This window comes from Diadema setosum, chromosome 20 (assembly GCF_964275005.1).
Source record: "Diadema setosum chromosome 20, eeDiaSeto1, whole genome shotgun sequence".
Taxonomy (NCBI): domain Eukaryota; kingdom Metazoa; phylum Echinodermata; class Echinoidea; order Diadematoida; family Diadematidae; genus Diadema; species Diadema setosum.
In genome coordinates, this window is record NC_092704.1 from 23,327,662 (window position 1) to 23,354,454 (window position 26,793).

The 26,793-nt window shown below is 38.5% G+C and overlaps 1 protein-coding gene across 1 annotated transcript in view; it reads left to right on the forward strand.

Annotated features, from left to right (window-relative positions):
* The window catches only part of LOC140243760 (unconventional myosin-X-like), a 195,782-nt gene that overhangs the window by 103,314 nt on the left and 65,675 nt on the right, over positions 1 to 26,793 (forward strand). The window contains exons 10-16 of the mRNA XM_072323425.1: positions 2,074 to 2,177; positions 3,875 to 4,004; positions 4,740 to 4,858; positions 5,606 to 5,752; positions 6,819 to 6,986; positions 10,596 to 10,688; positions 11,351 to 11,502. Of these exons, the coding sequence (XP_072179526.1) occupies positions 2,074 to 2,177; positions 3,875 to 4,004; positions 4,740 to 4,858; positions 5,606 to 5,752; positions 6,819 to 6,986; positions 10,596 to 10,688; positions 11,351 to 11,502 (913 nt within the window). The remainder of the gene's footprint in view (positions 1 to 2,073; positions 2,178 to 3,874; positions 4,005 to 4,739; positions 4,859 to 5,605; positions 5,753 to 6,818; positions 6,987 to 10,595; positions 10,689 to 11,350; positions 11,503 to 26,793) is intronic.

The window sequence follows — 26,793 nt, forward strand, 5'->3', positions numbered from 1 at the left end:
GTCCATTTGTTTTTGCCTGGAAAAAAAAAAAGTTAGGACACACTCCTGTATCGACTTTACGTGTCTTGAATGTTAATGACCCTTGTATGATCTCTTGCAGTACGCCTGTGAATGTCTGACTGTCTGTCTGTCCGTCCGTCTGTCCGTCTTGTTGACAAAGTGATCCCACATTCTTTCATCCTAACAATCCCCTCCCCCTCCCCCCCCCCCCCCTTCCTGGAGTATCATTTATTTCCTTCATCTTGAATATTGCCTTGTAGTACAGTATGATACGCTACACATTCCCTTGCAGCTATCTAATCATTCATTTCTAAAGATAGATAAAAACATGTAGAATAAAATACAGCAAAAACTGAGACTGAGATATACTCACAATATGACTTGATGTGTCCAGTCTATCCTCCCCCCCCCCCAAAAAAAAAAAAAAATGTAAATAAAGTGAACAATTGAAAAAGCTTGCAGCAAGCAAGCAAAGTAAGATTGTTTTGAAAACTCTTTTATAAAAGAAATCTATCTCTTTCTTGCTTTTTATAGCTTTTACTCCATGATATTGAAATATAATTCCATTTAGTTCGTGGCAATACATAATAACATCAACTGTGTCTTCATACAGCTTATAACGAACATCTGGATATTAGCGGATTAGCGCATCAAGGTTGGGTGGGCTGTGCTGCACTGTATAAAGCGTAAAAATCTGTCTTTTCAGTATCAGGGGTAATGGAATTAGCCTAACCTCATAATCACTTTTCAGCGTACAAAGTGGAAGCCCCAAATCTACGAGCTGAACATATGTAAGTGGGCAAATTGCATTACGTTCCACCTCCCCCGGGAAATGATATTATTTATGGAAACTGAACATTGAATTAGGCCCTTCCATTCAAGTTTAAGATTACTTAATGGGCTTTGTAATGTTCCACCACAATAGATTCCCCCTTTCCCCTAGGGGAAAGAGAGAAAGAGATGGAAAGAGAGAGAGAGAGAGTGAGGGAGAGAGAAGGAACAGGGACAAGTCCACAATCTCATCTCGGTGTGTAGCCTTCTGACTTGTCAAAATAATGATGGGAAAAATTCAAATGTTTTTCTTCTCTTTAATAATGGGACAAAGTACTTTTTAAGGTCAAGATTCCCCACAAGATTAGAGTTTTAGGGGCAGGAGGTTGTAAGTTCTTGTGACTTTCTGCTGCTGCTGCGAACTTTCTGCTGCTGCTGCAAACTTTTTGATCTTAAGAGACATATTTCATCTAGAATCTTTTGACCTTGGAGGTGTGAAGATATCAAGGGCTTCCTCCACCCACCCACCCCCCCCCCATTTGCTCTGTATTTTGTACCATAATGCATATGTTTTGTTTGCATATACAATGTAATCCAGTGCAACATTAGAGTTGCAAGCAGAAGCTTTTTAAAGGGAAAGTTTACTTTTGGTTGAGATGGGGATTTTGGTTTTAACTTATATGAAATATTAAAGAGCATTCAACTAGGATGAATTAACAGTTCATTTGATGATAATCGGTTTTGAAATGGCTGAGATATTCAAAAACGCAATAAAACAAAGTGGTCCTCATAAAACGTGGGTCCCACTTTTTATTAGGACAACATTGTTTTTGGACATCTCAGCCATTTCAAAACCATTTATCATCAAATAAACTATTACTTCCTCTTGGAATTTTATGCTCTTTGCTATTTCTTAAAGTGGTTTCTAATTATCTCACAAAAAGTTAAAATCTGAATCTACATCTCAAGCAAAAGTATACCATTCCTTTAAGTTGTAAAAGTATGCCTGCAGTCATAGTATGTACTACCGACTTTTAGCCCGTTGAGGACGAGTCCCAAGTATGCTCGGACAGGTGTCTATGGAAAATGCGTGTTGTAGCAAAATCAGCCCGTCCTCAACGGGTTGATACCAAACAAGAAGAGGAATTGTGTGCCTCATGGTTTTGTCGTCATAATAATCATAATTTAATGTCATCACTGTATTATGATCAGTTAAGCTTCTGTGGTTGTTATTGTTCTACTGGTGCTGCTTACCCGCACCTAGAGATTCATGTCCTGTATTCCCTTTGTTTGTATTTTTAGGAGAGCTCCGTCTGGGAGACATCGGGAGGTACCACTACCTGAACCAGAGCGGCTGCACATGGGATGATTCCATTGATGACAAGGGCAACTATGCCAAGATCAAGGTCTGGACATAATCTTTTTTAAACGCCCCATTTTAACAGAGTTTTGTTACCGTGACAACGTCCGGGTAGTATCCAGGTAACTTTTTCTTTAACCCTGCCTGTTAAAATAGTCCCCGCAAAATGTTGCTCGGATGTTGTCACGGTAACTTTTGCCAAATTCTTACTGCGACATTACCCTGACATTTACCCTGACATTTACCCTGACATTACCCTGACATTACCCTAACATTACCCGGGTAACCCTTCTATTAGAATCCAACTGCAGTAAACATTCCTTTCATACACTCAGCACTCATGTGCAACATTGCGGACAGAGAATGATCGACACACTGCACGCCGATCATGTGCATGGATTGTATTGTAACCACTGGTCTCTACAAATGTATATAGTTGAGATCAGTGATTATATATGTTTTGCTTTGGACAGACATGTTGCGCTGGCCAGTGGACGGGATAGTTACATTAGTGGATATACCTTCTGTGTAGAAACCTACCCGGAGAAGGTTTTCGGTGTGTGTCTGTTAAAACGGTACTCATCACTCTCTCCTGCTGTTGTATTGCCCAAGGCGAGGAATTTTGTTCTCCTGACGTTGTCGCAGTATAAAGCTCTCTTCAAACACGGTTTAAGACTATAAACCCACTCCCTGGGGAAGTGGGATATCCCTATGTCAATAGCTGTCCAATCTGTTTGAGTGCATTAAATCTATTGCATACAATGTACATTTTGTGTGCTGATACATCTATGTGAATCGAATTAATTTGATGTTCTTGGAAAGGTTGCCATGGTGAGAGGCTCCATACTCACTGCTGATTTGAGACTAATTAGGCAGATACGTTTTCATGGGGACAATTGGTTAAAAAAACATAGAAACAAACTACACATTCAACATCGCAATGCATGTATTTTGAATGTGACTATTTGAGTTTTATTAGTAGTAGCATATATAGTTGATATAAAGTCAAAAACTTAAGCAGTAATGTTAAAGAAAGACAAGTTAGAACAGAAGTTCATTGTTGTCTTGTTTTCATCCATTTATTTTACCAGGAAAATATTCATATTTGGATTTCAAATATGTATGTCTTCTGTGACCTTTTATCTGATGACAAATTACTGTCAGAATTTAATATCACTTTGAAGAGAGCACTGTAGCAACCAGTGGGGTGAAACCAATAAAGCGGTGAATCAGCCGTGAAGGCATTTGAAAGATGATGTAATCCATATTCATCAGTGGTTGATTTAGGACCATATGAGCACAGATTAGTGCGCAAAGCACAGCGTAGATAAATCAACTGTAGCATCACAGAAATCAGTAGGAAACAGTGGCGGATCTACAGGGGTGGCATTTAAGTAGATAAATCCCCCTTGGGTTCCTTTCTTGGTTTTTCTTTGTTTTTGAGGGGTTAAGTGGATTAACCCCCCCCCCCCCCCCCCCCCCCCCCCCCTTGGGCTCCTTTTTTTCTCCTTTTCAGCAGATTTGGGGAGATAACTGGCAGGTGGTAGCAAAAAAAATGTAAAGACTTTTTTTTTTGCTTTTTTTTTTTGCTTTTCATGGCCTATCATCATTTGGTCAAATCCCCTCTTTAGTTAAAAGCTAGATCTGCCCCTGGGAAATGGATGTGTCAGATGCGCAAGGATGGATCCGAAATGGCTTTTGATCTCGAACTGTTTTTTTTACTGAATACTCTTTGCGTTGTAGGAAGCCATGGGTGTGATGGAATTCTCTCAGGAGAATGTCAAGGATGTCTTCCAGCTCCTAGCCGCCATCCTGCATCTCGGCAACGTCAAGTTCATCACGGCGGGCGGGGCCCAAGTGGAGAACATGAGCGGTGAGGATGAACGATGGAATAACACAGCATTACTTTCCAAACAAGTTGTCAGAGTGTGGCTCTGACTCCATCCTGCCATTGGGATAGAGTGGGAATAGGAGTTTATCAATTCACATGCATTGTACTTACGGATTTTTTTTTTTTACTCATTTATGTGCTTATGTGATTATTAATTGATTGCTAAGTATATTGTGTCAGTAATTCATGGATTCTTCATTTATTTGATAGATAATTTAGTTGAGTGCAAAGTTATTCATTTACTTAATCTGTTTGTGTACATCTGCTGGAGAGGTATGATTTATGCAGCTGAGTGTAACTACTGTTCAATGCTAAAGATAGAATGAATAAAAGGAAAGATACATACCTATGTAGGTTCCAAAGAAACTTGAGAAAAGGTATTTCTTCTCATGTTTCTTTTGTATGAGGTACATGCATCAAACAGTTCAAAGATGATTGCTCTCTGATTACCCAAGTGTCAATCTGATCAGTTCAGCTAACATAGTTTTATTGTGATTGCTGCTTTCTGTAAAACTCTCATTATTGATACAGACAGTTTCAATAGACACACAATCATGATTGTTTGTTTGTTGGTACATTGTATGTCTTCTTCAGACCTGGAGACGGTTGCTATTGTGATTGCTGCTTTCTGTAAAACTCTCATTATTGATACAGATAGTTTCAATAGACACACAATCATGATTGTTTGTTTGTTGGTACATTGTATGTCTTCTTCAGACCTGGAGACAGTTGCGCACCTGCTGAGCGTTGATGAATACCAACTCAACGACGCCCTCACCCAGAAGACCAGGGAACTCAGGGGAGAGGTCATCAGTACTCCACTTGACCTGGATCAGGTACGGATCTTCAAATTGGCAACATTCTAAACTCTCGACCCATCATGTTCCTGCTCGCCTTCCATAGAAATCATGACAATTATGCTCTTAAATATCAGTACTTAACCACTTCAGAATTGTTATTAAGACCTCTTGTTGTCATTACAATGAAAATGTAATGTATACTGGATAAAATAAGTAATATTTGCCATATACACATAAAATGATAGAACTATAGGTTATTTCTTTCAGGAGATAGAAAATACCCCCAGATAGACCAGGTTTGTCAAAAATATTATCACTTTACTTTTTGTGCATTACTATCTTTGTGTTGAGAAATACTCTGGTATTATAGTTTTGATATTGAGAAATAAGGTTAAAAAAAAAAGTGTATTGACTTCTGAATTTGTTTAGACCATATCCGAAAATGATGACAAAGATGAATGTCAATAATCACCGTATGAACAATTGCAATGTAATATGGTACTGTCTTGGTCGTGTTTTAATAGAAAAGTGAACGGAATTTATCTCTCTCTCTCTCTCTCTCTCTCTCTCTCTCTCTCTCTCTCTCTATATATATATATATATATATATATATGTATATATATGTATATATATATATTTATATTTGTATATGTATTGTAAAAATTTTTAACACATTTGCAAACTAAAACATAATTCTGCCATTTGCCGCTATGGTTCACTCTTTTGATAGATTTAATAAACAGTTATGATAAAAATGACAACCATTTTTTTCCATCTCACCAGGCCGCTGACTCCAGAGATTCTCTCGCCATGAAGCTGTATGCTCAGTGCTTCCGATGGATCATACAAAAGATCAACAACCGCATCAAGGGCTTCGGCACTTACTGCTCCATTGGCGTCCTCGACATCTTTGGTTTCGAGAACTTTGAGGTAGGGGTAATATTACATACAGATGTTGTTGTAGTATTACATACAGGATGTGGGATTGTGGGAGAGTCAGTTGTAGTGGTGGTCATAGCTATTTTTGAGATGGTTTGTGATGCTTTGTTGATGTATTAGGAACTATGTACAGGGATGATGATGATGAAAAAGATGATGATGTTGTTGATTGTAGCAGTGATGATGGTGATATTGACAGTGGTTGATATACTAATGATACTGGTGTTTGAATAATGATTGAACATACCTAATCATGATACTATGATGATGGTGGTGATGATGATGATGTTGTTGTTGATGATGATGGTGATTATGATGATGATGATGATGATGATGATATTGATGATGTTTATTATGGTAAAGTCATGATGGGTGATAGCACTGATTTTCAGAGATAATAATTTTTGATTGTGATTAATAATAATCATGATAAAGTACTGAAGATGTGAGTAATTGAAGTAATGATAGTGATGAAAATGATGATGTTAGTTTTGGTAATGATAAAGTTGATAAAGTTGATGATGGGTGGTAGTGATGAGTTATAAGAGGTACTGATGATGGTAACTGTATGCCTTACAAGTGTGGAGATTATAGTGGTGCCGTTGGTGATGATAATGATGATGATGGGTAGTCAAGACTTCATGACTCACACTAACAAATCAGATTAATGGTGATGGTAATCATCTTACCAATGAAGATGATTATATAGATGATACATTGAAACATATGCACGCTTTGGAATATAGTCAAAATTGTCTACGATGCTGGGATGAAGGTGGTACATGTAACTTTAGACGTGATTATGACGACGATGATGAAAATGATGACAGTGATGATGCTTAAAATGATGATGAGGATTAAAGATGTGTGGATTGCTGCAATCAAAGATGCATCATAGCTTAAGACACATACATGTACCTGTATATTCCTTAATCCGTTGTGTGCATTGAATGCCATTTGTCACAGAAAACCCCATAGCATCATACATAATGTTCAAAGTTCCTGGTACAGAAAGGGTTTAATCCAAAACAATCTTTACACATCACACTGTTTCCAGGTGAACAGATTTGAGCAGTTCAACATTAACTACGCCAACGAGAAGCTCCAGGAGTACTTCAACAAACATATCTTCTCGCTGGAGCAGCACGAGTATGCAGCTGAGGGTCTGGAATGGGTGGACATTGCTTACCAGGACAATGGGGAGTGTCTCGACCTGGTGGAGAAGGTAACACTCCCTTAAAGGACAAGTTTACCTTTATAGACATGTTGGTTGAGTGAATGCAGCAATATTACTAAAACACATCAGTGAGAGTTTGAGGAAAATCGGACAATCCGTTCAAAAGCTATGAATTTTTGAAGTTTCTGCTCAGTCACGGCTGGATGAAAAGACTACTATAGCTTGTGATGTCACATGAGTACAACGATATAAAAAAAGAATAAAGAAAATTCAACATATTTCCATTTTTCTTGCAGAACAAAAGAACACTCGACTTCTCTCTTTCAGAAGGCAGGGGGAATAATATTACCCTTAACATACATCAGTATCAAGTCGAAGAAATGTGCACTTAATTCAAAAAGTAAAGTTTTGTGAAATTCTCTTTTATTTTCCTTATATCGTTGTACGCATATGACATCAGACACTGTAGTAGTCTTCTCATCCAGCAGTGACTGTGCAGATATTTAAAAAAAAATTCACAACTTTTGAATGGATTGTCCGATTTTCCTCAAACTTTCACTGATGTGTTCTATTAATATTGCTGCATTCTCTCAATCCTTATGTATATGAAGGTGAACTTGTCCTTTAACCCATTGAGGATGAGCTGATTATGCTGTAGATACCTGTCTGGGCATACTCCGGACTAGTTTTCAACAGATTAAACCATAAGAGTCCCAGAAATCATGTTTCTTTGGTTTAGTGCTGTATCATTTTGATTTTAATGCGCAGTATTCAACATTTCTATTCATCTGAAAGCAGGAGAAAACCTTCCATCCATTTGAGCCCGATTTGGCCATTTTCCACTGTTTGATTTGGCTGCAGAATTTTTCAAAAGCTTTTCTTTACTTGCTAACTTATTCAATTTATTTTCATATTTCTCAATGACGGAATGTACATCAAATATTATAAAATGAAGTGAATCATAATATCCGGCTTGGATGCACAGTAAATTGATGTAGACATATAAAACATAGCGGTCAATGTTCGTAAGTTTGGCTCTATGTATAACGCTAAAGAAATATGATGGAACCTACTTGAAAGCAAGCTTGTTGAGCGTACAGTTGTTGTAGGTCCCAAATTCTGAACAGACTGTAAGATACAGATGAGGAGCATGGATGCAACGTAGGACCAAAATATAGAAAAACAAGAATGAAAGGCAAAAATACCCGGGGAATTAACAGAATCTTCTCAATACAAATAGTGATAAACAGACAACCACATTCTGCAGATAGATGTAAGAACAGTTGATTTAGCAATGTTGACAATATGGTGTAAGCATACGATTTGAATAATGCTGCAAAAAGAACAACTCGACATGCGAGTCCTCGGAAGAGACACATTAAGCCTAAAGAGTGAACATATAAGTACTAACATTCAACAAAGAATTAGAATTACCAGCCAGTATAGTGCTGAGATGAATACAATGCTATTAATGATTCTCAAATTGGCAATACATTTTAGAAAAAGTTCCAGTTTCTGTCTCAAATCACCATCTTTTTGTGTTAATTTCTACTGATTTTATGCAGATTTGATGAATTAAATAGTTTCATCTATTTTTTTTTTCAAAATAAAGATATGCTGTGAAATTGTTTAATTGTGACAAGATGAAAATTTTCGTCAGAATAAGACGGTAAAACTTTATTTCCATTGAACGTTCAGTTTGCTTTAATGAAGAGAGTAAAATCCAATGAATAGAATGGTAATATAGGTTTTACCATTTAAGATAAGATATACCCAAATAAGAAAGCTTTCGAATTTGAAAGTATCACATGTCATTTAAAAAAAAAAAACACAAGCAAACAAACAAACAAAAATACAAACAAACAACAACAGTTATACAAGTAGCAACCTTATATTCAAATTAGGTAAGGTGGTGATGTCATAATGGCCTCACAAGTCTCTTATTGGCCCGCTCACCTCTTGTCTCTGGCTACCACTTTAAAAACTTCCTGTATGTACAGAAATTATGTATGTAGTAAAGAACATCCACGTATTAGCTTGACCAGTGACTAATGATTCTGGTTCCACTATACCGAAGAAATGTTTGTTTACGGCGACTGCCGGTTGCTTGGCACCATTGAAAGAAGTGAAAGTCAATGACACGGCCATAAAATTATATTGTGAGGGAGGAGGAGATCCAATAATGCCTTCAATGTACAGTGTATATAATATGTATCATGATACTTTGTTTCATTGTTTCAAAGGTCACAGCAGTCATTAGAGTTTTTGTGCTGGGTCTGCATGTGTATACCTTTTATATGGATGTGTCCATGTTGTACAATGTATGAGGAACATTGGGAATATCTCTGCCAAAGTGGCTGCAATATCGAACCTGTCTACAAAGACCACCCGTCACCTGTTCTTCCTTCCAAATATCATGCAATCATGTCAAGGGATGTGTACATCTACTGGTACATGCACAATTGCAATCCCATTATCTTCGCTGAAGAAAATCAATATTCAAATAAACTGCAATGAAAACAAGAAACTTTCAAGAACTTCTTGGTATGATGGGTTACTAAACTTTTGTACTGGTACTGATCCAATGCAGAACAGAAGCCTTGATATTACCAAAACAAAGTCAAACAAGAAGAATAGGGGGAAAACCTTGGTTCTTGTGAATCAGTTGGGCTGAGGACTTGGCTCCGTACTTACGGTTTCGGTTTCATGGAAACGATGGAGGATCCAGGACATTACTGTCTTGTTGACTACAAAACCTCACAGTATTGAAAAGTAGATTATCATCTGAATTCAAGATTACTTTCTGAAAGGTTTTTGCACTTTGAGAAATGGGATTGTTGTTGTTGGTGTTGATGTAAGGTATATCTTATAATGGACAGAAAATAAGTGACAAAATACAAAGGTCTGCTTTAAACTGCGATTGGTGGTATGATTGGTTTTATTATTATTATCATTATTATTATAATTAATATGATGATGATGATGTATGTTATTATTATTATTATTATTATCATTATTATTATTGTTATTATTATTATCATTATTATTATCATTATTATTATTATTATTATTATTATTATTATTATTATTATTATTATTATTATTATTATTATTATTATTATTGTTATTATTATTATTATTATTATTATTATTATTATTATTATTATTATTATTATTGTTATTATTATTATTATTATTATTATTATTATTACTTCTGCTACTACTACTACTACTGCTGCCAACACTGCTACTACTACTTCTTCTTCTCGTAATATTTATTAAACCCCTTTTTTCCTTGGTCATTATCTTCTTCTTCATCTCTTCCTTCCTTGCCTCCTCTGTTGTTTCTTTTTCAATTTCTTCTTTTCTTCTTATTCCTATTCTGCTGCCACTCCTACCTGTGTTGTTGTTATAAGTCATTGTCATCCTCATCACCGTTTTTAGAAATTCCTTACCCAGGGTATGGAGTAAGCTTCTAGGGAAATGTTTCTCACATTTGCAGAGAGACACAGAAATGTTTATATAGCAGTTGCAGGGAACTTCAAAACGTCTGTCTATTACCGATTGATTACCTCACAGCATTTGTAGATCTTGTTGTCGGGCTCAATTGATTCAGATTTATTTATGTTTTTTGTGTGTATTTTTCTGTTGCCATAGAAACTTGGTATCCTCTCTCTGATTGATGAGGAGAGTCGCTTCCCAAAAGGAACGGATTCCACCATGCTGAGCAAGCTACACAGTACACATCAGGTAATGATCTACCATGTTTGGGACAAAGTTTGAATTATGTGCAACATATAGAATAATTGTGACATCTGCATTACCAAATGTGCTTTTAAACAGTGCCCCCAAAATACTCATTGGGATACTGCATATACCATTTATTATGTTATTTGTGAATTAAACAACAAGGAAAATTATTAACTCTGATGTCAACATGAATGCAATGTGCACTTGTATTTTTTCTTCTGTAACGATGTTTTGTTTCTACTAATCATCCACTTTACTGTAAATGTGCAGTGTTTTATGATGTGGATTTTTAAAAAAAAAATTTGTGCTCACCATCCTGAAAACAATATATAATTATGCAAATATTTTTTGAGACATTAATTCTTTATACATAATTTCTTTCATCTGCAAAATTGTAGAATTTTTTTGCAACTGATTGACATATTGCCCTTTATTGATCTAAGTTGGCCTGTCATGAAAATTGAATTGTTTGTAGTATTTTCTTGCCAGCAAGGATGTTGAACATCTTTTGATCGAAAAATTTATTTTATTTGGGTTGTGGCTAATGCTTGAACACAAAGAGGAATAATTCTTTTTTACTGCTTGATGGACAAATATCCATTGTGTCCAAAAGACTGATAACTTATCTATTTTTTGTCTAATTTTCTCAATAATTCTTGCAGAAAAATATGTTCTACATCAAGCCGAGAGTGACCAATGTCCAGTTTGGCATCAGACACTACGCGGGTGATGTCTACTATACCACAACAGGCTTTCTTGAGAAGAACCGAGACACATTCCGAGATGACATCCTCATTCTCATGAAGGAAAGCAGGTAAGAATCTCTATCCTCTTGTGAGTTTCCAGGGCAACACATTAGTTATCAGATGCTGGCAGAATATGGGTGTGGTCTGGTAAAATTTTGTGTGAATATTCCAGATTGTGCCCGTTTGAAGGGTTTTGTCATCATTAATGAAGAAAAAGTTAATTTTCACGGGTGTTATAGGCACAAGTGTATTTGAGGGTGTATGTGGACTGGTAAGACAGGAAAAGAATGCATACCAGATATATGTCAATATAGTTGTAAGTTATGCATGAGCATGACTCTTCTGATACTTGGCAACATAAACATCCAAGTGTATGTGTGTGAATGGTAGTGTAGGTGGTAGTGTACGGGTGGGAATGTGTGTGTGTTTTTGTTTTTGTTTTTTTTTCATTCAGTTGTACCTTGAAAACACTGTGTTCTGCCTCTGACAATTATGACCACATTTACAAAATGGTTTTGGTGATGTGAATAATAGGCATGCAGTTGGTTGTGATTGTGTTAGCCTGTGAAGAAAACATTTTTTACTCATGCTCTCATGGTCTGCATGTCTTGGCTTTACTGGCACTTCACATTTTAAAGATCCTGCCACATGAGGGCAGTAGACAGTGTGGCTCTAGCTGTTTTCTGTGAATCTACAAAGTAGATCCATCGTGGGATTGTAGTAGCAGTAACAGCATGATATCGAGCTATGGTCACATGACTTGTCCAATCCTGGTTGGATTAACATCACTGAGAGATGTATGTAATGCAATCCTGCTCCGTCTGTTAAAAGATTAAAGGCACATTCAAAGTTTTCATGCTCATTGTTGAAAATAGAATAATAATTAATGCTGATGAGGACCTGGTAGAAGTTACTGATCAGAAGTATAGTTACTTCATGAATACAGAAACTATGAATATTCAATTGAATAATCATGCTGATCATGATTATTCAAGCTATTCAGAAGCAGTACACGGTATTTTTGCATAAATTGCTCTTTCATAGCCTACTGAAGGTGCTGTATATGTGCTGTGTGTAACCTCAGGAAGTGAAAAGGGTGAATAGTAGAACACTAAAAGTGGAAATTTTTGCACCAGTAATTTTTCATGCTCAGTCGGGTGAAACTAATGTATATTGTTGCATATTTTTTTCATTTTGCAGACTCAAAGAGATGAATTATTATTAAGTACTGCATGCAAAAATATTTGTGCACTTTTATTTTTGCTCTAGTTTCTTGTCATGCCAAATGCTACAAAATTTCCACACTGCAAAAATTCCTACTTTTACAGTAGGTGTAGTTGTAGCTATCATACCAGTGGATTCAAACAAAACAAAACAAGTGAAAACACATAGTAAAATAATAATAAATCAGTTAGATATGACATAGGTTGACAGTGTTTGATGTTTGGTTTCTTGTGCCACTTCAGCTGTTACAGGTAGATCTCTGAGCTGTTCGATTTTTGTTGTAGTTGTTGTGGTCATAAAGGGGCATACAACAAGTACCTTGTAATAGAAAGTTGCCGGGACAATAAAATCATCATAGTGCCCCAAACGGCTTCTTCATCTACCACAACTAATGAACGGGTGGAAACTTGGTTGCGTTCAGTTTGTCATGTTGGGACAGTTGAAGTGAACTTTGTGTTTGCAATTTTGGGAATGAGAGTATTTATTTCTGCACATATTTTATAAATATCTCAGAAAGAAGACTGTGCATCCTACTGTATTTTTGCACTACCCTAGTTCTGTGGAGTGCGCAAGTTGCCAAAAACTTCCACTCAGAGGAATATTCATTTATGTAGTCATTTTTAACATCAACTTTTAAGATTTTTTTTTGTATGTATGTGTGTGTGTGTGTGTGTCTTTTAGAGAATGTTCTTTCTGTGTTTTATAGTGTTCTTTAATGTGGTTGGGCCTGAATGAGCCCATTTTACTCATGAGTGTGGGAGTTTGATGTAGATTCCTAAGATAAGAGGGAGCAATTATGTCAGGGGAGGAAGTGTTATTTCTAGTTTTTGACACCTTCTATGGAGGATCTTGCTTCGACTGCTGGTTAGTCAGTGCATACAAATATGGCAGAAATGTCACGTGTGTTGACTAATACAGCTCATCGTTTCTACTCCAATGAGCTACTCCTATGTGTCGAACTGTTTGGCCCTTAACCCACTGAGGACGAGTCCCGAGTATACTCGGACAGGTGCTATGGGAAATGCGTGTTGTAACAAAATCAGCACATCCTCAATGGGTTAACCCGTTGAGGATGGACTGATTTTGCTACAACACGCATTTCCCATAGACACCTGCCCGAGTATACTCGGGACTCATCCTCAACGGGTTAATAGCTGGAATATAGTCTTTCTTCAAGCACTGAAAGAAAGTTTTAAAACTTTTTTGTTCTTTCATAGTGTGCGAGGGAAGACAGCTGATTATTTTGGGAAGTTTCATTAAGATCAAAAACAAAATAAGAACAACATTTGGATAAACAATGTACCAGTTGCTTTTTAAAAATGACAAGTATTCTTACCAGTGTCAAGTTACCATATTCACATTGGTACTATTACCATGCATACACCATCTTTATTCTGTTATAATATTGTTTCTCCTCTTTATATCAGCATGGTCGAAATAAATTGACATATCCTCTTATACAATACATGTACTTCTTGAAATTACTTTCAGAGAGCGGAACCTGTGGTAGTTCATGATGAAACTTGGCACATGCCACTCCAATATCAAATGTCACTTTCAGATCAGGTTTAATCTTTGAAGATTTACTGGTGAGGATTACTGGCAATTCATAAAAAAACACACTTGTTTAGCCAGCTCTCTCCCATCCCAAGCCTGTTGCTACTGCAGCACACCTTTTGCTGCCAGTCAGCATTCTAGTAAACAAAACTTGTCTGGTTTCAGATTCATCTCCATCCCCAGGGGCGGATCCAGGAATTACAAGTATGTCAAGGGGGGGCACAACAAATATTTCTGGAGCCACTTCCGGGTTTCATTTCATTTTTTTTAATTTCTTTTGTTTTTAACGAAAAATAAAGGGGGGGGGGGGCGTGCGCTGGTTGCGCCCCCCTCTGGATCCGCCACTGATCCCATTGTTCCTATGTGTATGATACTTCAAGTTCTGATCACAGGTTTCCCCTTACTATTCAATGCATTCAGGTGCATCAAAACACCAAAATTAGTTTGCGTTTTGCATTTCATCAGTTATTGTCTGTGGGTCTTGTGTTCGCAGTGTGCTACAATTTGAAATAGACTTTCATTTGTGTGTTACATCCTCTCATACTGTCTGTCCCAAAAAGACAGTAATATTTGGCTTTCTTCTTTTGTTGTTATGATCTTGTCTTTGACTGTGATATGAAAGGTTAATGATTTATTTTTGTGGAAAGAAGATAACGCCACAAGGGCTGAATGTTGTGGTATCAAATGGAGGTGATTGGGTCAAATTAAGGCCATATGAAGAATATGAAAGCACAAATTAATCAGTGGTGGCCCATTCATTATAGGAGATGATACTAGTGTGATGATGTATTACCAGAGGAATGAACTTGCTAATTATTTGATGGTCCTGCCCATAAAGTCTTAATCCAGCAGTAAGTACTGCTATTCGACAAATTGTCTCCATAGTACACTCCACCCATCTGCAGCTGTGTTCTGTTAATTCTTTGGGGTATTATGGTAGACCTCCAACAAGCTGTCATCCCATCAAAAGGGATAGTGTACAAATGCTTGTGGTCACCAAAGCCTGCATACGCCCTAGCTCGATTGGTCTCTATTGACCTTTGACCCACTGTCTGTGGATACCTGGTTGATCCTGTACAAGGCCTATGAGAATTTTATAATCTGTAAGACGATTGGGGGGGGGGGGTAGGACAACATAGATATTCAAGAGAAAGTGCTGCTCTTTGGGTGATCTCACCTGAGAAATGAAAGTAAGGTAAAATGATGATAAAAAGGAATTTGTAACAAACCTGCATTAGCCATTTACAGTATAATTGTTCTGTTGTTGTTTTTTTGTTATTCAAGTCTAAGAAAAATACAATGTGAAATAGATTACTTAAGACACATACTCCATTATTATAAATTTGTTCATGCCAATTCTTATTGTTTAAAAAAAAATCTAAATGTGAGTAGAAATTAATCACTGGAGATACTGAATATTCGTTCATTGAGAGCATGAGGTGTCACCTAGAATGTCAGGATGATATATGGATGGTAAGCCAGATTGTTGTTAGATCCTTTTGAAAACTTTTGAAAACTTAGAAATGCATAATGGTTTTACTAGCAGTTACGATGTGACATGAAAGATTCAAATTATGTGATAATGACAGAAAAGTTCCCTGAGGATTGGTAATTTACCATTTGCTGTTTAAAAGTTAAATGATTTTTACCTTCCATATAGCACTTGGTATATTAAAAGGATGGTACAGTATTGGTGGAGATGAGAATTGGGCTTTTAACTTTTTGCGAGATACCAAGAAAACACTTATGATATAGAACAGAGCATACCATTTTAAGAGGAATTCAAAGTTTATATGATGAAAATTGGGTTTGGAATGACTGAAACATCCAAAAACAAAGTAAAACAAAGTGATTGTAATAAAGTGTGGGTCCCACACTTTATTAGAATCGCTCTTTTTTGGATATCTCAGCCATTTCAAAACCAATTTTCATCAAATAAATGTTGAATTCCTCATAGAATTACATGCCCTTTCATATTTCATAAGCAGTTTCTCATTATCTCACAAAAAAAAAAAAAAAAATAGAAACCTGAAATTAGGTCTCAACCATAACTATATGATCCCTTTAAGCATCTTGTGAACGGAAGAATATGCTATCTCATATTGTCACCACTGTTTATAGGATTTGGTGTCAATTACACTAGGCCTATAGTGATTGTTTTGTAGATCTCTTTAATATCTTGCAGAAATGATAGTTCAAAATAACACAGTGATTACATGTATGTCAAAAACACTGTCAAACAATGCATGGAAAAAGAGCTTCTTCCGTGAAAATTTGAGCCAACATTCTGAATTTTTGGCTGCATGACATCATCAAAAATTCAAAATCAATAGATACTCTGTATGTCTGCATGTCCCTTTAGATACACAATATTTAAATTTTTTGTCTATCACGGCATATTCACAAATTATGTACAGGAACAGTACATTGCCTGTGACCGAGTTAAAATTAGACCATCAGCAACCATTTTACCACATGAGTGAAACATCCTCTTACGCTTCAAGAATTTATGATGATGTGTAAAATCGTCCTGCAGCTTTTGCTCACGAGACCGGCATAGTTTGCTGCTGAGATCACGATACAACTTGCCTCTATTTGCGTGCGAAACCGCACTGAAATGGAAACCCCCAAAAATTGGCACGTCGCTGTGACGTGAAATGAAGGGTGATGGGACGAAAATATAGGTGTCGCACTCAGACAAACACGCGAACACACACTCCAAGGCACCTATATAGTTGGTGTCACTCCATTTTTGGAGCAGCTCCCTTGTAAATCTTCCCTACAATTTATTTTGACCCACTTATACATGTAACATTTATTCTTGGCAGCATAGATTTACTCCCGATTCCTGCCCTTGGTCTGTAGCTCAAAGCCGTGGGAGATATTTTATAAAGGTTAATCGTAAATTCCGTCCGCTCATCCAGAAACTGTCGATTTTTGCTCTAAAATGGACATGTGAGTGTAAGATATGTGTGAATAATGATGTTGTGATAACACAATTTTAGTTTCAGTTGAGTAGCAACGAAAATGTTAGATGTTAGCCAAAAAGGTACACAGACTGTATTGAAATCCAATCATTGGTGCGATTGGGTAATGTTAAAAAGAGATTACAAATCGGACCAGGAATCGGGATCTTCTTAGGAAGAGTGAATTGCATGCAGTTGTTGAGAAATAATACTGCTAGGGTAAGATTGATCATCACACAATATATAATGTTCCACTTACCCACTATCCAATGGAAAGAAAGCACTAGATCACTCATTCAGAGATAAAAGTTGTGTGCTACAATCAATACTATTTTACACTTTAACTGAAAATACTCCAAATCAACTCATTATCCTGGCAAATTGCATCAACCAGATCAAGTTTCTTGATAAACCCTTTTGATATGTTGCAAGCAAATTCCATACATGGTGGAAGATGATTTTGCGCCCTTCCCAGAACTACATGTACATTTTGTATGTTTTACTCTTGCAAGAGTTACTGTTTGGGGCTGTCTGTTGTATCGGAGGATTTTGCAAGACTTTGATTCATCAACACCAATTAGTATGCTGAAGATATTTGCATACCTAGCAGGTTAAGTCCTAAAAAGTGATGTTGTACAAGTTGTATGTCTTGCAAGTACTATATTTTAACATGCATTGTCCTATTGATTTTGGGCTATTAGGGTTTTTTTTCGAAGGTGTCACTTCATGACACTTGCATTGTTCATGACAGTTTGTGGAGTCATTGTATGGCAGGATTTCCATCTTTTTGTGTAGTTTTTTTTTCTTTATACCCCCGCCAAACGAAGTTTGAAGGGGGTATATAGGAATCAGCGGGCGGTCGGTCGGGCGATCGGTCGGGCGGTCGGTCGGGCGGTCGGTCCTGTTATGTCATGTACTAATTGACATATACTCGGATGTACACCAAATTGTAATACTGAGTGGAGAGGCTCAGAGACACTCATAGGCACAGAGCTACGTCAAGTATTGCTCCTAAATAAATGTCTCGTAACTGCTGAATCACGCCTGTCAAGGAATTATTCTTTGTGTCAAGGATGACAACATAACATGGTGGCAGCTGCGGGATTGGAATTAACCTTAATTTTGAGGAACTCTCAAAATTACGACTGAAACTGTTTTTGGAAACACGAATCCAGACTTGGTACTGCACCGATGCGTCGCCTCTCCCACAGTCTAGTGACCGCATCACTGTAGCACTGCATCGTCTGTGCTATCCCTGGAACTACCGTGTTGTGCCTATGCAAATTCAAGTCTCCCGCATACGCGGACTAATATGCGTCAGCGTTGAATCGAACACTCGACTCGTAAACTGAAAAAGTGACAAATTTGGAAACTCTTGAAACTTCACCCCGCTTTTTTTGGCCCTATTGTGTGAGTTTATGGACGCTTTCCGGCACGCAAAGGGTTCATTTCGCAAAGCCTACATGCAAAGATCAATGTTATATTGGATTTTTGTGCTCGTTTCGCCAAAGAAAGCCGTCATACTGCGTGAGTTTCGGACGCTTTCCAGCACGCAAGTGAGTAAAACAATTCCATATCTACGGAAGATTTTCGCTGCTACGGAATAAACTGCATTGTTTCGACTCTGCATTGGAATGTTTTGTCCTTGATGGAATGATGCTTTGTAGACCCCTATTCTGTCTCGAGATGTGTGACACTGACTGAGTTAAATAATGGTTTTGGACGCTTTGCAGCACACATCCAAGACAAATTCTGCCACCGCCACACAGGTTAGTCTGTAAAACAGCCGTTCTCACGGCTAGTCCAAACTAAGTTAGGCCTACTGTCAAAGTTAGTGAGAATAATCTGACATTTTGACACTATCGCCGATCGGTACTGGCAGCCCAGTTGAGAACGCATCGACGTACGTGATGTCTAGCTAGCTAGCTACGTGGATGAGCAATCGAATCGGAGCTGAAGCCTTCTGAAGGAACTATTTTCTGCCGTTCAAGCAACAGTCTAAACGCTAGGACAACTGGCGACGGTACGGATGTTCACCAAGCGACCAACGTAGAGCGAGCAGCCCCAAGCCAAGGGCGAGGACAAGGCCGAGCTCAAGTCAATACAGTGTAGAAGTTGTAAACTAAAAAACAGTGATCTGATATTACAATTGGGATTTTGAAAGTGAAAGCATGAAATTCTTAGTCGTATGACTGCAAATGAGATTGAAATTTGAGAGCTGGAAATTACTCTGTTGAATTTGAAACCTTTGTTTTAAATCCAGGATTTTTTTATTAATTTAAAAGATTAACTCTCTGGTTTTATCAATTTAAAATGAAGTTGTAACGGTTAGACTGGGTTAACTTCTGTCTACATGGTTTATTAAAAGAAAAAGAATAAAGATCTTATTTCATATTCGGTTTGGCGTATTGTAACGTTAGATCTATATTGTAAGTTGGCCAGACTAGAAAAACTACATCAATTAAAGATTTTTTTTAATGTGTAAAGTAAAATGTAAATTAGAACAGTGTCTAGATATAGACGTACCTAATAGAAGAAATTGATTGTCAATAACTGGAGTGTGAGAATTGAGTTATATTTAACATGCCCGTAAATATCACCTAAGCTGATTTTGTTTTCAATTTGCATAAATTTTGTGATTTATTGGAATTATTTAACATTGTAATAGTGCTATTAGTGGAATTCAGAATTGAATTTTGGTTCAATCTATTATTAGCATCAATTTGCTTGCAGCATGCTCTAACGTTAGATAGGCCTACCGCACTCACTGGAATTTTGAAAAAAAAATGAAAAAAAAAAATAATGTAACCTCTAACGTTAATAGGTTTTTAAACTGATTGATGTGTAATTAGGTTTCTAACATAGAACTCTAGTGTATTCAGATACTGATATTTTGTATTTGAACATTTTATTCAGTACTCATACCGACATTTTCTTTTCATGTGTATGGAAGCATTCGATTTATATTTGTGCCTATTTCAATTGAATAATGGTGTTTATTATTAACTGGAATTGCATATTTCCCTAACATTGCAAAAGGATTATATTACACTTAAACTGGGCACATACATTTCCTAAACAGTCTTTAATTTCTCAATTGATATTCAAAGAACATACAATGTATTTTATGTGATTGCGTTTTATGTCATGCTAAGTTGACAATTTTATTTTCATGTACCGTACTGATGTTTTTCACAGCATTTTGTCAGTAAACTAGATACCATGGCTGGCCCCCTCCCTACCCCAACTTTTGACTGGGATTGCCCAGACAAAGCTCAGGCATTTAAAGAGTTCAAACAGCTATCCCAAATGTGGTTTAACGTAAAGGGAATCAAGAAAGAAGACCAATACAATTACATAATAATGTGGTCAGGTCGCGATGGTCTTCGCGTTTTTAATACATGGAATCTGACTGAAGAGCAGTTGAAGGATCCTCAGAACATTTGGAGTAGATTGGAGAGTCACATCCAGCCTACCGAAAACTTTCGTATCCACCGACTGGAATTTCAGCGCTACAGACAGCTGAATAATGAGGCTATTGATGACTTTGTTGTTCGATGCAAATCAAAAGCAGCCAAGTGCCTCTTTCGGGATGAAGACATCCAAGAAGAACGCATAATTGAGGTACTGATTTCTGGAGTTCAGTATCCGGAAGTCCAGAAAATGCTTCTCGCTAAAGACAAAATTACTCTGAAAGAAGCCCTGGATATCGCGAGAACGCATGAAGCGAGCACAGCACACATGCCCCAGCTTCGAGGACTAGAGAACAATGCTAATGTTCATACAGCTCAGAAAAGCCGTACCTGCCCGAATTGCGGCACGATCCACCTGAAAGGAAAATGTCCCGCATACTCCTCTACTTGCCACAACTGCGGAAAAAAAGGTCACTGGAAGAAGATGTGCCGGAGCAAGAGCAGTAGCAGAGGAAAAAACTATGACCGCCGTGGACCACCCAAACAGAAATCACAGTTTCATCAAAAAGGATGGAATAAGAGAAAAGGGACTCACGGTAACAAAGCTGTCCACCCACTTGAAATGACAAGTGATGATGAACATGCAACAAGTGAATTCAACTCACTAAAACTTGAGACTCTGACGTTTAACAGGGACCTGTTATTCGACAGCCTAACTGCTGATGTACGCGATGAGGTATTTGCCACACTAGCCGTAGACATTCCGAATAGACGAGGAGATCACACTCTCAAAGTGAAAGTTGATACAGGAGCACAGGGTAACATACTGCCTACCCGCATCTTCAAGCAGATTCATCCAGAATGGACTGACGGGGATGATACCGCACGCGAACCTCTGATCTCCAGGAGCAGCACACGACTCTTAGCGTACAATGGTGCAGAGATTCCCCAGCACGGGACAGTGAACCTATCGTGTAGATACAAGAATGGGCAGTGGCACAAAACTACATTCTTTGTGGTTGATACTACCGGACCAGCACTCCTTGGTCTACCCAGTTCAAGGGAGATGGAACTGGTAACACTAAATTGCGCTGTGCAGGCATCAACACAGGCACCTGTAAGGAATACCAAAGACCTACAGACAAGGTATCCAGACAGGTTTGAAGGCATCGGCAAATTCCCTGGTGAATTTCACATTGATCTAAAAGATGATGCACAGCCGGTCATTCACTCCCCAAGAAGACTCCCCATCCACTTGAAGGAGGAACTCCAAGGAGAACTCAACAGGATGGAAGAACTTGGAGTTATCAGAAAAGTCACAGAGCCTACTGATTGGGTATCCTCAATAGCCCTGAGCCGTAAATCCAACGGAAAGCTTCGTGTTTGTCTTGACCCCAAGGACTTAAACAGGGCATGCAGAAGGACCCATCACAAGACACCTACACTTGAAGAGATCACCTTCAAGATGAGCGGAGCAAAGGTCTTCAGCAAACTTGACGCCCGTCATGGATACTGGAGTATCGTCCTGGACAATGAATCCAGTCTCCTAACCACATTCAACTCTCCGCTTGGACGATACTGTTTCAAGAGACTTCCCTTCGGCCTAAATGTGTCGCAAGATATATTCCAGGCAAAGATGGACGTGATCTTGGAAGGATGTCCTGGTGTCATAGGAATCGCCGACGACATTGTAGTCTTTGGCTCCTCCGAAGTGGAGCACGACAACAACCTGCATAGACTCATGCAGAGAGCACGCGAATACGGACTAGTGTTCAACCTAGACAAGTGTGACATCAAGATCGCCTCTGTCAAGTTCTTTGGGTGCTACTATGATGCAAATGGCATCCACCCTGATCCTGAGAAAGTGGCCAGCATCAAGGCACTGTCTCCCCCTCAGAATGTGAAGGAGCTACAGCAATTCCTCGGAATGGTACAGTACCTTTCACCATTCTTTCCCCACTTAGCTGATCTGACAGCAGACCTTCGGGATCTCACCCGCAAAGACAGAGAATGGCAGTGGTCAAGTTCACACCAGATGGCCTTCGAGAATCTCAAGAAGAAAGTTGAAGAGCTTACAACTCTGACATACTTCGACCCATTGAAGCCGACAGTCATCCAAGTAGACGCATCACAGAAGGGCCTAGGAGCCGCCCTCCTTCAGGACAACAAGCCTGTTGCCTTCGCGAGCAAAGCATTGTCCCCCACCGAGCAACGGTACGCCAACATTGAACGTGAACTACTAGCAGTAGTCTTCGGATGCACACGTTTCCACACATATGTGTTTGGATCTAGGTTTACTGTCGAGTCAGATCATAAACCTTTGGAGAACATCCAGCACAAGAATCTTGCTGACACCCCACCAAGACTCCAAAGGATGATGCTAAGGCTTCAACCGTATGATGTCCACATCATGTACCGTCCAGGAAGCACGATGCTACTTGCTGATGCACTCTCGAGATTGAGCCCAATCTCAGGACAGACCCTGGACATAGAGGAGACAATCCATGTCATACACTGCTCTGACACAAGGCTCCAAGAAATCAAAGAGCAGACCCTGCAAGACAAGACCATGAGTTTGCTTTCCACAATAGTGATAGAAGGATGGCCCGAACACGCACGGGATCTACCCAAGGAGATCAGGAATTTTTGGTCTTGCAGAGACTCCCTCTCTATCGAAGATGGCATTCTCATGAAGGGAGACCGGATCTTCATACCCCCACGGATGAGGAAGGAGGTCCTAGAGAAAATCCACATTGGACATCAAGGCATAGTCAAGTCGCAGGCATATGCACGTTCGTGTGTATTCTGGCCTGGCATAGACAAAGATGTGGAGAATATGACTCGCTCCTGCACTCAATGCCAAGCACACCAAAGAAGACAGTCTGCGGAACCACTCACAAACCATGAGGTACCCCAAGGCCCTTGGAAAGTTGTCGGTACTGACCTGTTTCACTTCCGTAACGACGAATACTTGATCATCGTGGACTACTTCTCTAAGATGCCGTTCGTTAGGAAATTACCTGCCCGGTACTCAAGTGTGGCTGTAATCCGCCTGACAAAGGCAGTATTCAGTGAGCATGGAATCCCAGAGAAAGTGATAAGTGACAATGGGCCACAATTCTGTAGTGAGGAATACAAGAGATTCAGCCAATCCTGGGGATTCACACATGTCACCTCTAGCCCACACTATCCCAGAAGTAATGGTCAAGTGGAGAGAGCAATACAAACTGTGAAAGCAACCCTGACCAAAGCTAGAGAAGGCGGCCAAGACGAGTTTCTAGCCATGCTCTCCATCCGCAATACCCCCATAGATAGCAAGCTTCCGCCACCTGCAGAAATACTGTACAGGAGGAAGTCTAGAAGTGCACTTCCTGTGAAAGACACTCTGAACCGTGGTAACATACCAGACAATGATGAGATCCGCCAGATGCTTTGTGACCGTCAATCCAAGCAGAAAGAAAACCATGACATACGCGGTACAAGGAAGCTGCCGAGCCTAGAGATAGGGCAACAAGCTACTATGAGGGACAGCAGAACAGGACTCTGGACACCGGTGGTCGTGAAGGACGTATGTGCCGAACCAAACTCCTACCTGGTACAGACCCCCAATGGGCACACACTGCGTAGAAACCGTAGTGACCTGAGAGACCTCAGTACCACAAAAATGCGGGTCCACTTTGCCCCCACCCCTGAAATCTTGACACCCAAGAAAAGCCAGTGTAAGAACACCCCTGACAAACCAGGTGTATACACTACTAGAAGTGGTCGCACTGTAAGACCACCAAAGAGGCTTATCACAGAGTAGCAAACACATACTCTGCTTTGTAAATACTGTTTTATGTGTTAAGAATAGCCCTTGTGACTATTCCATTTTTAATTGAAAATTATTTGTTTTGAGATGCATGAGGCAAAGCACTTCAAATTATTCACATCTATGGAAAAAGGGAGAAGTTATGTGGTGTAAACTTTGAAACTTACTGACATAACGTGACAATATAACACCCAATGCCGAGATATACATGTTTAGTCAGACCTGTTGATAGAAGTGCATATTGACTTCATGAGTTAACCAAATTTGTGAAAGCTAATTCTTATTAGCATTCAATTGTGATAATGAGCTATGTATGTACAATGTATGAAATTACCATAGTTCACTCTAGCTTCACCCGTAAATAGTATAGATTGAACTTTTATTGGCATGCTATAACATACTAGAAAAGAGTAAAAGCTTTTCAATATACGCACTTTGGAATTAGTCAAAATTAATACAGTCTTTAATCAATCTTTATGTATCAGTCACAAGAACAATACTAGTGATATATGTGCATGCAATTACTAGTTTATTCATTTTAGGCAAAAGATTTACTTCAGACAATGTGGAATTGTTACATTACTGAAGATAATCGCTTTAACAACAGGTCACAGATAAATTGCTTACAACATGCAAGTTGCTATTCCATATAAATATACTGAACTTGCATATGTGTCACATTCAGTGGCAGATATTGTATAAATGTTACACGGTGTTATGATCAAGATACCAACTTGGCGTTCGTTGAATAGAATGTGTTTTCTAAAGTTGAGCGGTTATTCTGACTCGGTTAAAGACCTCATCTTCTTTGTTGAGAGAGGGGATGTTATGTCATGTACTAATTGACATATACTCGGATGTACACCAAATTGTAATACTGAGTGGAGAGGCTCAGACACACTCATAGGCACAGAGCTACGTCAAGTATTGCTCCTAAATAAATGTCTCGTAACTGCTGAATCACGCCTGTCAAGGAATTATTCTTGGAAAAGAAGGCTCTAAAGTATACATTACTGAAGATAATTGCTTTAACAACAGGTCACAGGTAAATTGCTTACAACATGCAAGTTGCTATTCCATATAAATATACTGAACTTGCATATGTGTCACATTCAGTGGCAGATACTGTATAAATGTTACACGGTGTTATGATCAAGATGCCAATTTGGCGTTCGTTAAATAGAATGTGTTTTCTAAAGTTGAGCGGTTATTCTGACTCGGTTAAAGACCTCATCTTCTTTGTTGAGAGAGGGGATGTTATGTCATGTACTAATTGACATATACTCGGATGTACACCAAATTGTAATACTGAGTGGAGAGGCTCAGAGACACTCATAGGCACAGAGCTACGTCAAGTATTGCTCCTAAATAAATGTCTCGTAACTGCTGAATCACGCCTGTCAAGGAATTATTCTTTGTGTCAAGGATGACAACATAACAGGTCCGTTGCAAATCTTGCGTCGCGAACTACTTCCTCAGTTTTCAACCGATTCCCATAAAACTTGGCACAGATGTGTGCCTTGGGTTGTAGATGTGCAAGACGTATTTTTTGACAGTACCCAAAGTACGTTGCCATGGTAACGGCATATTATGGGCAAAATGGGTACAAATCTTGCGTCGCGAACTCCTCCCACAGTTTTTGATCAATTTTTATGAAATTAGGTACAGATGTTCATCTGAATATGTTAATGTGCAAGACACATATTTCCGCAGTGGCAAAAAGTCCGTTGCCATGGTAACGGCATGTTATTGGTAAAATATAGGGCAAAATGCTTCATGGCAAAACTGCTTCATCAGTGTTCTTCCAATTCTCATGGAATTCATATTGAATGTTTGTCTTAGGATATAGGTCAGCATGACACATTTCTTGACAGTTACAAAAGTATGTTGCCATGGTAACACGCTCACATATTATGAGCCAAAATGATGGAAAATTTTGTGTTGCAAACTACTTCCTCAGTTTTTGCCCAATTTCCATGAAACTTGGTACAGATGTGTGCCTTTGGTTGTAGATGTGCAAGACGCATTTTTTGACAGTACCCGAAAGTACGTTGCCATGGTAACGGCATATTAATGGCAGAAGATCAAGGAAAGATCTTGCGGATTTAACTACTTCCTCAGTTTTTTGACCAAAGCTTATGAAATGTTGTTTGGCGGGGGTATAACCAGTCGCTGTAGCGACATTTCTAGTTTTTTTTTTTTTTTTTTGGGGGGGGGGGGTTGTTGAAAAACTGAGAAATACACTGCACACACTGAAAGATTGATCATGTGAACTTGGCAGAGCAATATCATTTATTGCTTTCCATGCTGGATGAACTAATACCATGAATCTACCTGAAATTATTAATCTTCAAAGAGTTGTTTGAAAATGTATACAGGGTATGCAAC